A 13,899-nucleotide genomic window follows, 5' to 3' on the forward strand; every position below is an offset into this window, starting at 1 on the left:
CTTGAATGTCACTATCCGAACGCTTTTTGATCTTATTCTGTCTGCATTCGCTCCATAGCATGAAGCCTTTTCACCACGCTGACCTTTACACGAGCCTCGATGAGGCCGGTTTCATCTAAACTACAATTTGAGTGCCGCAGAGCTCCGTAAAGAGTGTTTACATCAAAGCGGTAGAAATAAAAAACCTGGGCGACGAGGACATTTCGTCACGTGACGTTACGTGTGGGACGTATCGGTAACATCTCCCGAGCATCAAAGCGTCAACTGGTGCATTGTACTGTATGTGTAAACAAACTAAGCGGCCCCTAAAGCAAAGTCATACCAGCCCGCCACGGCTTCAAAAGTTTCCTGCAAGCTGTAGGAAGCAGGTGAAAAAATAGAAGTGTGTTGAACTTTGACCCCGGGTGCACACTTGTTGACTGATGTTTCACACTGGGGTTGCTCCCCCCACCCCCCCAACCCCCCCTTTTCGCAGTGTTCTTCAAGAGGCCAGTGTGCGAGTATGTGTGCGTGCATGTATAGTCCCCCGGGAGATCATCCCCGTCTCCTTTGAAGGCTCTGTGCTATAGAGCTGTTTTCATACAGCACCGGCCGCGGGCTTCCTGTCGCCGCTGACCCCTCGTCTCCTAGTGGATCCTACTCAGCACAGACACCTTTCTCCCATTAACTACAGAGGCGAGGAGGAATGGTTTTGAACCTCCAAGTGCCATCCCGCTCGAGAACAAAGAGAGGGCATCAGAAAGGAAAACTAAAACATAACCGCACCAGCCGACCACCAGTGGTCAACCCTTCCCAGCTGATGGGACTCTTCCCCGCCGGAGTGAAAGGCTACGCGCCGCGGCGCAACTCGGGCCCGAGCTATCGCGGCTCTCGCGCGCAGGAACATTTCGGAACTCCTGAAGAAGAGCCAGCCCAAATAAATCGCGGAGCGGATCCTCCGGGTCCACATGTTGCGCGGCGCTCCGTCCAGCTGACACAACACGGGGTCAGAGATGAAAAGAGGACGGGGTTCAGCCGTGATCAGGTCCACATGGCCTTCAAACGGGGCAGCAAAACAGCGCGGTGCAGCCGACCATGTAACGAGCACAGGCATCTGACACCGCTGCCCCAGACACATCTCACACCCATGAAATCAAATTAGATACTCGACACAGTCTCACACGTGGAAAAAAAAAAAAAAAAAAGTCTACGCCGCTAGTTAAAAACTAGAAAATGGCATTTGCAACTGTGAAACATGTTGCTTTTCCCTTTTTGTTTGTTTTTCTTTTTTCTTTTTTTTTTAAAAGAGCAAAACCACAGCTCGATACACAGATCATGGTCTTTAATTCGAATTGTTTCAAAGCCAGAATTATTGAGATAAAACAAGTGGAACAATGGAAAAAATTTGTTTTACAGCAAGCAAGGGTCCCAGTGGGCCTCCTCAGGGCGTGCTGCGCTTAAGCTGGTCCAGTTTACGTCGCAGCATGTTGTAGTTGTCTCTGGTCCCAGGAGCCTCGGGGTCCAACTTTAGAGACAGCTCATAGTGTTTCTTTGCCAGCTCCAGCTTCCCCCAGCGGTGATACAACACAGCTGAGGCACAAAAAAAAAAAAAAAAAAAAAAAAGCAAACACCTTCTTTAAACGGAGAAGCTGCAACAATTCTACTCATCCAGTGCATTCAATACAGGTATGCTGCACGATATTCCTCCTGGAAGCGTGCTTAAATTTCCCCCTCTTTTTTTTTTTTTTTTTGTGCAACGCTGTAAAATAACTGACACAATCAAAATTGAACTCGCCTTACCTAAATTGCCATGGCAACTAGCAGCATTTGGGTTGATCCGAAGGGCGTGAAGAAAAAAGCCCTCTGACTCCTGAGGTACAAAAAAGACACACACACACACACACAAAACAAAAAAACATGCTAAATTATCTCTACTAGTCAGAGAGAAGTCAGACACGATTTCCCACACCTGACCGAGAGCAGGCACAGAAAACCCGGTAAGGATCTTTAACATGCATGAAATATAATCTGAGCTTATTTTATTTATTTTTTTTTGTGCGTGTGTGTGTGCTACGCTGACTGACCTTGTATTTTTGTAATTTCCCCAGCACGTTAGCCAGGGAAAACATGATGGTGTAGTCGTTGGGGAGGATCCTCAGAGCCTCTCGGCCGATCAGCTCTGCTTGACCCAGGTTACCTTGAAGACAGACCGGAAAAATTACCAAAAATGTCAGACATTAATATTAAATGATCCCCACAGCACAGCTACGGCTTCAGGTCCTCACATTTAAAGTGTAATCTATGCAACGAGGCAGATAACATTTATATATAACGGAGACCGTTATCGGTCCGAGTGATGGAGATTTTTGCAAAATGCCGCCGCGACGTTGTTGTTAAAATCACGCGCACGTACAGAGACAGACTTTCAAGAGCTACAGAATCTGGCTGTTTTATTTGTCAGTGGTATCTAGAGCAGAGTTTTTCCCCTTTCCGCACATAGAGGAGTGGTTTAGTCTCCTAATTAAGGTTGAACACAAGGCCCACTGGGTTATTGATCTCTGTCACAGATCTGTCTGATGCCTGGCCAGAAAGGGAGAAAGAGAGACAGACAGACAGAGGGGCCAAACAATGGCCGTCATGTCCTGAGTCATGGCCTGTGCCCTTCAGACACAGCTTGCCAACATGTGACTGCATGTGTGACTGTGCGCCCGAATTTACACTGATTCGCTCTTTTGTTTGTGTAACGATCGAAACAAAAAGAGGAGGGGGGAACGCCAAAAGAGAAAACAATATTCCCAATTCCTCACCATTTCAAAACGACACCTATTGTTCTTCTTTTCTTTTTCTTTTTTTTTTTTTGTCTTTGGAAGGGGAGCGGGGTAGAATTACTTCTGTCAGATTTGGGGGAACAAATGCGGTGGGGGAACTCTGAGGGGGCGCTGTTCTGGCTGTGCTTGCCCACGTTTGATCAGGAGCACACTGAGCCCTGATTGGACAGTTCCAGTGCCCTCCTGGGAGACTCCGCCCTCGCGGGAGCAGCTTCTGACAAAACGGCTCGAGCGTTTGGAAATCAGAGCATTCTCCACACGGCAGGGAAGAGTGCCTTCAAAACTCACAACACAAAGCTTTAATACATAAATTTCAAGCATTGCTGATTCCTGCTCTTCCGGTCTAATCTTGTTGGCCATTTAGATTTCCTGCTTTTCCAAAATAGCAACGCTGTATTTTTTTTTTTTTTTTTTGTGGGGGGGGGCTGCTAATACTGTAACAATCTGCATCCACAAATGAGTTTTTTTTGACAGTACAGTGATTCACATACTGGCTTATTTTCACAAATGAGTGAATATTATCCAGATTAAACACCACATGCTAACAGATGCTTTAAATGGTGTGTGCGGTTGTGTGTTTGTGCAAGAGTGTGTACCGGTGTTGTCCAGCAGAATAACCATGTTGTTCCAAGCCAGACTGTGTTCAGGTTTAAGCACAGTCGCATTCCTCCAAGCATTCAGGGCATCCACGTGTCTGTTCTGGTCGGCATACTGTAACAAAAAGAACACAAACTTACGGATATCCTCTATTTTTTATTTGGTAAGTTGTAAGGGAACGTCATCCAACTATAACCTTTACTTCTGTTTGTAGAAGCACCATTTTTCTTATTTTAACACAGCACCTTAGTAACAGTATCCACGCCCTTGAACCTTACCAAGCGTCCCAGGTTATAGTAGCAGTCGGGGTATTTTTTCCGGAAGCGGATGGCGTTCCAGTAGCTCTGCTCCGCTGCCTCAAACTTCCGCAGGCTGTTCTGAACTATACCCAGATTCATCCAGGCTGCGGCAAAATCCGGCCTGCACAGAGGAAACGTGAACGAAGCTGTCAAGTGTGACAATTCTGGAATTCGTGAAAGGAAATTGTAATTGTTTTGTGTTTATTATTGACTTGTGTATTCGACATACTGAATGGACACAGCTTTAGACAACAGCTCCTCTGCCTCTATGAGTTCATTCTTCTCCTTCAGGATGTTCCCCAGGTTGTTCATTGCGTGGACATAGGTAGGATGCAGCCTGAAAGCAAAAAACAATAAATCACCTTATACAATTTTTTTTAATGATATGAAAATTGCTTTTTAGCAAGTTTTTGTTCTGACAGGTCTCTGTAGTGAGGTGGTGATGTGTCCTTTGATTCACTGGTGCATCTGAGCATAAATACACAAAAAGCACAAGTAATGGCAGCCAGAACTGCTGATGACGATGAATTGATAACAAGTTAAGGTAGCCACTAGGGGTGTAACGATTCATCCACTACATCGATGAATCGGTTTATTTTCCTAAGATCCAACTACATCGATCTGTGCTTGGCAAGTTAGCCTTCCGGAGGACATACATCGATTTATTATAATCGATTGTATCGATACTAGGAAATAACGCATTGGATTAAGCACGTCAGAGGATCCGCTTAGAGTATTCACTTGAGAAACACTGTAAAACTGGACAAACAAAATTTACAAATTAGTTTTGTGTACCGAAAACACCATTATACAAATATGCGTTAGCTTCCGGCTAACATCAATGGCAAATTGAATAAATATGCTAATGCTAACATTCGCTTCACGTCTCCTTGCCTCTCCGCCTCGTCCCACCAATGACACACAGTGACCTGAGCAAAAAAAAATAAATAAATAAATAAACTCGATGAAACGTCGGATAATTTAACGTGCAGCATCGGTCACCACCATCATGTGATATTGTCAACAGACCAGTGTGTAGTGAAAAGCCCAAAAGAGATAATAAACAGAAACGGACATGTGGTGTTAAACTTCTGGGCCATAATAACCTCGTTCTTTATTGATAAACCGAGCGCCGTCCAGTGGATCGTGTTGGAAGGTATTCATTGTAGGCGTTTCTCCACTCATTGCCCAGCAGTGATTCTCTTTTTTTTAACAAATAATCGACATTGAATCCACCTTTTTTTTGGGGGGTGGTATCGCCATGCCCTACTTTGGAGCAAGTGTCTGAGACATACCTGACTGCCTCTCGGTAATATCCAACAGCAGCAGTTGTGTTCCCTCCGTCAGCCAGGTTCTTACCTACATTGTAATGCACCTGAGGAATCAATAGTCAACACATACAACGTCAGAGCATGGCCTAAATTGTGAATAAAAGCAATTTAGAGCTGCAGGGAAACACAAATAACTGTTTCATTTTTTACCTTGGCATTGAGCGGACAGACAGCCAGGGCACTGATGAAGAGGCTTTGTTCCGACCGCCACTGGTGACTGCGGAGAGCGCAGCGAACTACGTACACGCATAGCAGTGCCAGCGTCGTGACACACAGCAGCTTCTGTGAAAAGACAGGAAGACGTTTCACGGCCTCTTTGCAGCGTTAAGCGTACAAAATACAAAACCAAAAATACATCTGCGACTGCAAGTTAACAACCTGCAAATGTATCTCTATAACACATGCACACCACCTGCTGCTATCATCCCTTTATAGGTAAGTCATTAGTCATTTCTCACGACTGTCCCTGCTCTGCATCCAGCTACTGAAGCATCAAAGCTGCATAAACAGGTGGCGAAATTAAAGGAAGCAGGGCAGCGTGACCTGGCGGCTTTAGAAAAAAAAAAGTCAATCCTTGCCGGAAAGGTGGTTCATTAAGTGTCCTCTACTTTTAGTGCGACTGTGCTTTTTTAACCCTACCCTGTATTTGGACCAGCGGCAGCAGCAGTGTCCCAGGGAGTAGGCCAGCAGTAGGCAGTAGCCGGCAGAGGACAGGTAGAGAACTCTCTCAGCAATGACAAAGCCCACTCTAAAAAATATGTTGCAGGCGGGTAGAAAGGGTACTACGAGCAGAACCAGACCCAAGGTCAATGTCCTGATAGGGAGAGAAAGAATCCACAAAATGAGAAAGGATTATGCACTCATATACGACTTAGAATTAGAAAACACAATCTGACACTGACTGAGATTTAAGATGAGGAAATGTAGGCTCAGTCAAACATCTACTTCCTTTCATCTACAGCAAGTGTGAGATGGCCGTGCAAGCGTACCTCCTCCTCTGACTGTCCTGCGAGCATAAGGCTTGGCTTATCAAGCCTATCAGGACGCACCAGAGCAGCAGCAGCCACACCATCCTCCAATCGGCGGCCGACTTAATGAGAGGCACACAGCCCATGGACCAATCAAAACACAGCCACCAGGGACACAGCAGCAGCCAGGCATTAAGAGAGTAGTAGTAATTATAGTTGACTATCTGCCAATCAAAAATGGAACGGGAGGGGGTGCAGGATGGAAGAGGGTGAGGGGGAGATGAGGAAAGAACAGCATTTATATAAAATAAAAGTCTCAGAAATTAAACTTTAAAATGAGGAATTGTTCATTCACGATTACACCTTCTATATAGCATTTGTGAGTCTGGATGCATTATTCGAGGATGAAATAATCCACAAACAAATCTTACTCACTCTAAGAAATATATTTTCTGCGAAAGAGGCAGGGTTGTCTACTTCGGTGAAGGCCGGCGGTCCCGTTCCCATGATTCTCCAGCGTGCATAGAGCATCAGGAATCCTCCAAGACCCATGAGAGCCAATCGGGTAAGCAGTCCCATACGCAGCATCTCACTTACCTGTGAGGAAAAGATTACCACTTATCAGAGACAATTAAAAAACAATGCTCGTGAGCTACTTTGAAATAAAAAGTTCCAATCCAGACATTTGGATCTGTATCCAATCAAGGCATTTTTTCTAAAAAAGGATCTTCAGTATTTGTTTTAGCCTACAAACGGAGGTAGCCCTACCACGGTACAGAAGCTGAGAGTTTGGGATGGTAACAACTGTTAAACAAAGCGATCAGTAAATTGTGCAATGTGAATGTTTTGCAAAGTAATGGCAGAGCGAATCATCCAAAGCTAATGACTTCTGCAGATCTCATGCAGCTTCAAGTAAAGCTACGCACCACGGAGCCACTTATAAAGATATTTAAACTTGGTAATTGGCCATTTATTTTGTTAAATCCATCCATTAGCACTGAGTGTTTTTCCTATTTCTTTTTATGTTTTTGTGAACAGGTGCAAAAACCAACATACTTTTAATTTCTTTACTGTTATTTATTTTTGCACAACAAAGGCAACTTCATGTGTTAAATTAAATGGAAATCTTTAAGGAATAGCTTGGTGCTTAATAGTTAAATGATCAGGATCAGATCGGAGCAGAAAACCTTAATAGGGAGTGCCCTATTATAGAACATCATGTCCTCAGTATTGCGATTCACTCTGGCTTACGTATACAATGTATGTGATGTGACATTAATCATATAAGGGAGTACATAATTTATAACAGGAAGGACGGGAGGGTATATAACGTGTAACTCACATCAAGTGGATTCTTCCTAAGGAGTAGCCTCTGGCTGAGTTCATACACATTAACATTACAGATCAGGAGGACATCAAAGGCTGCGTTTATGCCCTGAAGGAAAATACATGGAGAAGGAAGAAAAATGGCATCTGAAATTTATATAGGTCAGCAACAAAGTGGATTTTTAGCACATTTAACAGAAGCTCTTTTGTGTAAGCGAGAATTACAGGAGGAGTGAGTATGACTGAGTATGTCTTTATAGAGTATTTATCTCTTTTTACATTGTTACTACTGGATGTGATGAAATCGTCAACACTTGAAAATTACTTAGAAAAGAAAAAAAGGGAAGACTTCATACCAAGACGGTGATGCCTTGTTCTTTGCAGAGCATGGCTGCAGCACACAGCAAGAGGCTGACCACAACCCACTGGACAGAAAACTTGTCATCTCTGTCACTCCCTGAGAGCACAAAGCCAAGACTGAGTCTGTCAGAAGCACTTAAGTCTTAAACAAATAATGTGGGGCTATATTTATCATGTACATATGAACATAATGTGTAATCAGAGGATAATAGGTGTTGGACACTTACCTTTGTTAAAAGCTTTGCAGTAGGTGAGGAAAGAGAGCTGGAAGAACAGAGCGCACAAAAGGTCCGCTCGGCCCACAATTCCAGCCACCTTAGTGGGACGCAGAGGGAAAAGAGAATTAGACGTCATTAATTACTGCATTTTAATACGTATACACCACATCACCGTTCTGTTTTGCATGGTGCATTCGGTTTAAACTGGAAGCTTATTAACGGAGGTAGGAAAACTCTCTCATTACCCGCGTGGCCTGTTGGTGTGTGTGTTCTATACAGTGTGTGGGTACAGTATGGCTGGCATCCTGGGGTTGCCTGCTTTGATACATACAGCAGGCCTAAGCCAACTGCCTTCCTCCCTCTCACCCCCCAGGTCTTACCCAGTCCTTGCCCTGTATGATTAAAGAGAATGGAGAAGGGGAATTGCTGCCTTCCAGCCAAGCTTTCCAGCAAAAACACATAAGCTGGCGGGTCAATAAGCATCCCAACACAGCTAATAGTGAGGCCGTGCAACCGCACACACACCTTGCCCCTGCGCTCCCGACTGAGACGGGGCTTTTGTTCTTGGCAAGGGACCACTGGATGTTTAGTATTAAAACATCAGGAAGGGAATGTCAAGATGCCACAATGCACAGCTGCAGAGAATTCACATTGTTGAGAGAAGTTTATGTGCAGTGAAAAAAAAATAACCACAAAAGCCGGTACGAGACTGCATATACTCACTGGCCACTTTATTAGGTACACCTGTTCAACTGCTTCTTAACACAAATAGCTAATCAGCCAATCACATGGCTGCAATTCAATGCATTAAGGCATGTAGTGGTGATCAAGACAACTTGTTGAAGTTCAAACTGAGCATCAGAATGGGGAAGAAAGGGGATTTAAGTGACTTTGAATGTGGTCTGGTTGTTGGTGCCAGATCTACTGGGATTTTCACGCACAACCATCTCTAGGATTTAAAGAGAATGGTCCGAAAAAGAGAAAATATCCACTGAGCGTCAGTTGTGTGGACGAAAATGCCTTGTTGATGTGGGAAGTCAGAGAAGAATTGGCAAACTGGTTGGAGATGATAGAAAGGCAACAGTAACTCAAATAACCACTGGTTACAACCAAGGAATGCAGAATACCATCTCTGAACGTACAACACGTCCAACCTTGAAGAAGATGGGCTACAGCAGCAGAAGACCACACCGGGGGCCACTCCTGTCAGCTAAGAACAGGAAACTGAGACTACAGTTCACACAGGCTCGACGAAACTGGACAATAGAAGATTAGAAAAACGTTGCCTGGTCTGACGAGTCTCGATTTCAGCTGCAACATTCGGATGTCAGGGTCAGAATTTGGTGCAAACAACATGAAAGCATGGATCCATCCTGCCTTGTATCAACGGTTCAGGCTGGTGGTGGTGGCGTAATGGTGGGGGGGATATTTTATTGGCACACTTCGGGCCTCTTAGTACAAACCTGAGAATTGTTTGAATGCCACAGTCTCTGAGTATTGTTGCTACTTCCAGCAGGATAATGCACCACGTCACAAAGCTCATATCATCTCAAACTGGTTTCTGGAAAATGACAATGAGTTCACTGTACTCCAATGGCCTCCACAGTCACCAGATCTCAATCCAATAGAGCAGCTTTGGGATGTAGTGGAACAGGAGATTCACATCATAGATGTGCAGCCAACAAATCTGCACCAAATGTGTGATGCTATCATGTCAATATGGACCAAAATCTCTGAGTATTGTTTCCAACACTTTGTTGAAAGTATGACACGAAGAATTCTATGCCACGAAGAGACAGTTCTGAAGGCAAAAGGGGGTTCAACCTCTCACAAGCAATGAGTACCTAATAAAGTAGCCAGTGAGTGTACAGCACTGGTTGTATAACAGTAACAGTGTCAGTGCAGTGGAGGTCGAATCTTTTTGTCGGGGCTCTTGAGGCCATTTTCTTTCTTTTCACTAGACATGTCCTGACTGGTGGGAGAACCATAACGGGGTCAATCAATGCATTTTTAAAACGATCTGATCGGATAGAGCATGCAGCCAAGTCCAATCATTAGATTTATTTATTTATTTTCTTACACCTGTCATACACTAAAACCACAATGTGAGTGAATAATAAGTGGATTTTATGTTAGTATTGATTCATAGGAGCTAAGCATACATAAGTTTGTGAAGAAATTTTAAGAACTAATTTTTTATTATTATAATGATCATTGCAAGCTAATCTAACATCCAAATTAGTGCCTTAAAGATAGGTTTAGTTTTTAATGCTTGGCTATTCTACTGCAAATATAGTGCTACAGTGATAATTTCAGTTATTCTACTTGGATACAACTGCAGATTGCAACATATCAGACATGATCACAAGGGAGGTGGTGCAAGTTCATAAAGGGTCACAAAAGTTTAAGTTCATCTGCAAAATTGGGGATCAGATCAGAGCAAAGACACTTGATCAGGACATCCCTACATTTTACAAAACCACCAAAAGACATATAATACGTGAATCTATGGAGACTTGTCTGTGTAGGGGCAACAGCTGCACACTGTTGACGCTGGACAATGTGAGGGTATTTTACACTGTACTGCACATTTTAATATGAGCTTTGAAGAGCATCCAGAATAATGCAGATTGTGTCTTAAATTGTACTTGTGATATCCTTACATAGGATTTTTTTTTACCAACATTAATATGCACTGAAGCACTGATAATACCATGGATGCACATAAACACTTAACATACGGTGCATGAACATGTACTTACACTTTCCGTGTGAACTGGGTGTGCAGCAAAGAAGACAGCAGCAAGCAGAGAGGTCTTAGGAGCGTGGTTCCGTATCCTGCCTTTCTCATCGTAGGCCAATCCACCGATCAGTATCGCAAACACGTCGATCATAAGGGCGGATATGACAGCATGGAGGACGATGTTCAGCACATGGAAGCCGACAGGGTGCAGGCCTCCTGCTATGAGGTAGTTCAGCCTGCAACAGCAAGAGAGGGAAAATCTGTTGTTTAATGCATGGCACACGCAGGAAAGTGCAGGCGAGTGTGTGTCTGCGAGGGGGGTCGAGGTTAATTATTGGGGGTAATGTGATGTAATGATGTCACTGCGACAGGTGTTGTGGGTTTCCCACGTGGTCCGGGCTCATCAATAATCTATTAGAGTGTTAGGTGTGGCGAGCACAAAGACACAGCTTCAGGTATCCCGGAGCAACGAGGAGACAAAGAGGCAGAATAATGAGGTGTTTCTTCTGCAAAGTTGTGATTATGTTTGAAGTGATGGCATATACTACTACTGTATATTGCAGATGATGAAAGACAGAAAGGGTTTAGCATTAGTGTGTTGGCTCAGACACTACTTTACCTAAATGTGAAGACAGTGAGAGGTCTGTAGGATTTGTGACTAGTGTTACTGCTCAGGTTGCTTCCCCAGAAGTCATTTCTCCAGATGTTGCTCAGGGGCGTCTCTGGCTTCAAGTCCTGTAACACAAATGTAAACTTAGACCGGTTCCAGAAACACCGGTCGTATTTTCATCCGGGAGTTTGATGCCGAAGACTCACTTTGTTGTTGACAATCGCTTCCGAATCATCAAACACAAACTCCCCGTCATAGCTGTTGACGAAGCACAGGAGTGCCACCAGGGCCACGGCGACTTTGGCCCGAGCTGGAGCAAGCTTTGGCAGGGGTATGTGGTGGTCCCAGTAGACTTCAGTCAGTCCCATTATGTGCCAGGTCTTTGGTCATTCTGCATGTAGTCCCTGAAGGGAAGAGGATGGGTGCAGGCAGGTGCAAGGGTCAGAGTGCAGGGCCAATAAATGTAAACCACATCATGGATTGCTCATTTATATAGCCTTCATTCATACCTTATCTTTCCAGAGACATCTTGTGAGAGGTCACTCTCTGCCGTCCAACCCCCATGTTAGCTTCTCCGCCGGCTGAGCAAACCCATTGAAAACACCGAGCACACGAACCTGGAAACAAAAGCGGCGGTTCGCTTTGCACTCAGATGTAAAGAGACGTAGAAAGGTACCACACATGCAGCAAGCTAATTAAACGTGACTTTAGACTAATTTAGACTTTAGCGTGTCTTGTTAGCTTCATTCGTTATTACAGAGAATAAAGACGACATACGCGCGATGGTCGCTATATTAATATTACTCGTTATCAATTTATTTTATTTACGTTTTTGTCGTAAATCGTAAGGTTGTCAGTCACGTAAAACAGACCTGGCGAGGTGCAGACAGAGGGGCTGTAAACAAATGTACACGCTCGGGGTTCAACACTTCCTGTTTTACGTCACTGCCCCGTGCTCATTTTCAGCCAATGGCTGACGCCGAATGAAGGGCACTCAGTCTACCGTGGAGTGAGGATGTGGGGATTCTCCTGCACAAGATCATTTTATTAGAGATATACCGGTGGTCAGTCATGTTTCTCTCGAGGAAGCTCTTATAATTCTTACAGAAACTGATACATGTAAAAGTTTATTAAGTGAAACTATAACATTTCTTTGACCAGAGTAAGTTAAAAAGAATAAACAGACTGCTCAAACATGCTCAAAACACCATACAACTATAAACTTCAGCACAGGCCATGCCTCTGCAATAGTCATATTAAACGTGTCCATGATCACAAGAAGAAGAAGAAGAAGGAGCAAGTAATTACCATTTTTTTTTCTTTACTAGAAGTGAAAACAAGTTACTTGTTACACGTTCCATGTCCATGTAAAGCTGTTATTCCTTCCCATGTAATTTATTTCAGCAGGAAACTTAGCAAAAGACATGGCAATAATAATTAAATGCCACTATTTTAAAGGTGAAAAAGAAAATACAACATGTGAACAAATAAACTGCAACTGTTATATAAATGTTTTTAATGAATTTTCAGCCTCAGTCTTTTCAGCTTTTCTGAGCATGAATGAATGTTCAAACTTGCACAACGTCTCACAATAATTAGATTAGAATAAAAGTATCCAGGTCGCTGCCAGGAACAGCTGTTTTCCGATCTTGCTCAGACTTTGGGCGCCCGCCACACCAGACTCTTCCACGTTCACACAAAGAAAGTTGTGATCAGGAGCTCCAGTCTTTGAAAAAGGAAGCACTCGTTTGGTGCCACAGGCAGCGAACACTTCATACCACATATGAAGGACAACACCCATCATACATGTTACATTAAGAAAAACAGGGTTGAATTTGATTAAGCTGCATAAGTTTCAGCATCCATCAGAAAAGAGCACGGTTGACGTTATTACATGTGATGTGTGCTTTCCTTCTGTTAAAAATTAGCTAATTTCCCTCTACTTTTATTCTTCTTCCCTTTTTTATTTTTATTTTTTTTGTAAAAGTTGTCTTTGAAATTGCTCTCTCTCTCTGCCTTTTCTCGCCCTCGTTGAATTTACCCACCTCTAGCTGGCTTAGGCTCCGACATAATGTTGTGATCCAGACATTGATTCTCAGTAGCTGTTTGGATTTTGCAGAGAACCTGAAAACATTACATGAGAGAGCATTACAAAAAAGTGGCATTAAACAAAGTTACAATCCATCTGGAATTTATTAACCCCATCTCAGGGTTTAATACCTCAAATTGTCATGTATTAAAAGCACAAGACTGCAAGGTTATGGAAACATTTGTTAACATGCAACTAAAAGAGATCATTTGGTAATGCAATGCTACTATGGACAGATCGACAGTTTTAAGGAGTATTCATTTCTGCATCGAAGGTCAGTTTTAAGACAAAGTATAATGTATGTAATTTAATGTTGAGATAGAATAGCAATAGCCTACATAAGTAGTTCTATTAGTTTTCAAAATCAAAATTTAAAAGAAATAACACAACAGCAATCTGCACAATCATCTAACCCTGTGACATTGCGATCCTTAGGGTGAAGACCAGGAAGAAAAACGTGAAGCCTAGTCTCAGAAAAAAGGGCCATGGGTTGCAACAATATCCCATGTTCTTCTTAGGACGTCGACACATTTCATGTTGCACCTCCACCT

At 43.4% G+C, this 13,899-nt stretch overlaps 1 protein-coding gene across 3 annotated transcripts; it reads right to left on the bottom strand.

Moving 5' to 3' along the window:
• Positions 1-1,306: 1,306 nt before the first annotated feature.
• Positions 1,307-12,198, bottom strand: tmtc4 (transmembrane O-mannosyltransferase targeting cadherins 4). 3 transcript variants are annotated; one of them, XM_047601967.1, is made up of 19 exons: positions 12,132-12,198; positions 11,769-11,876; positions 11,466-11,663; positions 11,269-11,384; positions 10,669-10,885; positions 7,916-8,003; positions 7,685-7,785; positions 7,345-7,437; positions 6,438-6,599; positions 6,024-6,226; positions 5,674-5,848; positions 5,185-5,316; positions 4,999-5,078; positions 3,933-4,040; positions 3,683-3,824; positions 3,404-3,518; positions 2,064-2,176; positions 1,780-1,849; positions 1,307-1,569 (listed from the first exon to the last, which is right to left on the bottom strand). In XM_047601967.1, the coding sequence occupies exons 3-19, from the start codon at positions 11,625-11,627 to the stop codon at positions 1,421-1,423; spliced, it is 2,226 nt and encodes a 741-aa protein (XP_047457923.1). In that variant the 5' UTR covers positions 11,628-11,663; positions 11,769-11,876; positions 12,132-12,198; the 3' UTR covers positions 1,307-1,420. The 3 variants fall into 3 exon arrangements, with proteins under 3 accessions (XP_047457923.1, XP_047457925.1, XP_047457924.1); XM_047601969.1 differs by having other exon boundaries at positions 12,088-12,186; XM_047601968.1 differs by lacking the exon at positions 12,132-12,198 and having other exon boundaries at positions 11,769-11,979.
• Between the last annotated feature and the right edge of the window lie 1,701 nt (positions 12,199-13,899).

This window comes from Mugil cephalus, chromosome 12, assembly GCF_022458985.1.
Source record: "Mugil cephalus isolate CIBA_MC_2020 chromosome 12, CIBA_Mcephalus_1.1, whole genome shotgun sequence".
NCBI lineage: Eukaryota > Metazoa > Chordata > Actinopteri > Mugiliformes > Mugilidae > Mugil > Mugil cephalus.

Bases quoted from the DNA above. Each gene is read 5' to 3' on its own strand.
- tmtc4 (XM_047601967.1), bottom strand. From the start codon at position 11,627: ATGGGACTGACTGAAGTCTACTGGGACCACCACATACCCCTGCCAAAG. The intron at 6,600-7,344 runs GTGAGTTACACG...TTTTCCTCACAG, and splicing joins TTAGGAAGAATCCACTTGAT to GTAAGTGAGATGCTGCGTAT. The intron at 6,227-6,437 runs GTGAGTAAGATT...TTTGATTGGCAG, and splicing joins CAGAAAATATATTTCTTAGA to ATAGTCAACTATAATTACTA.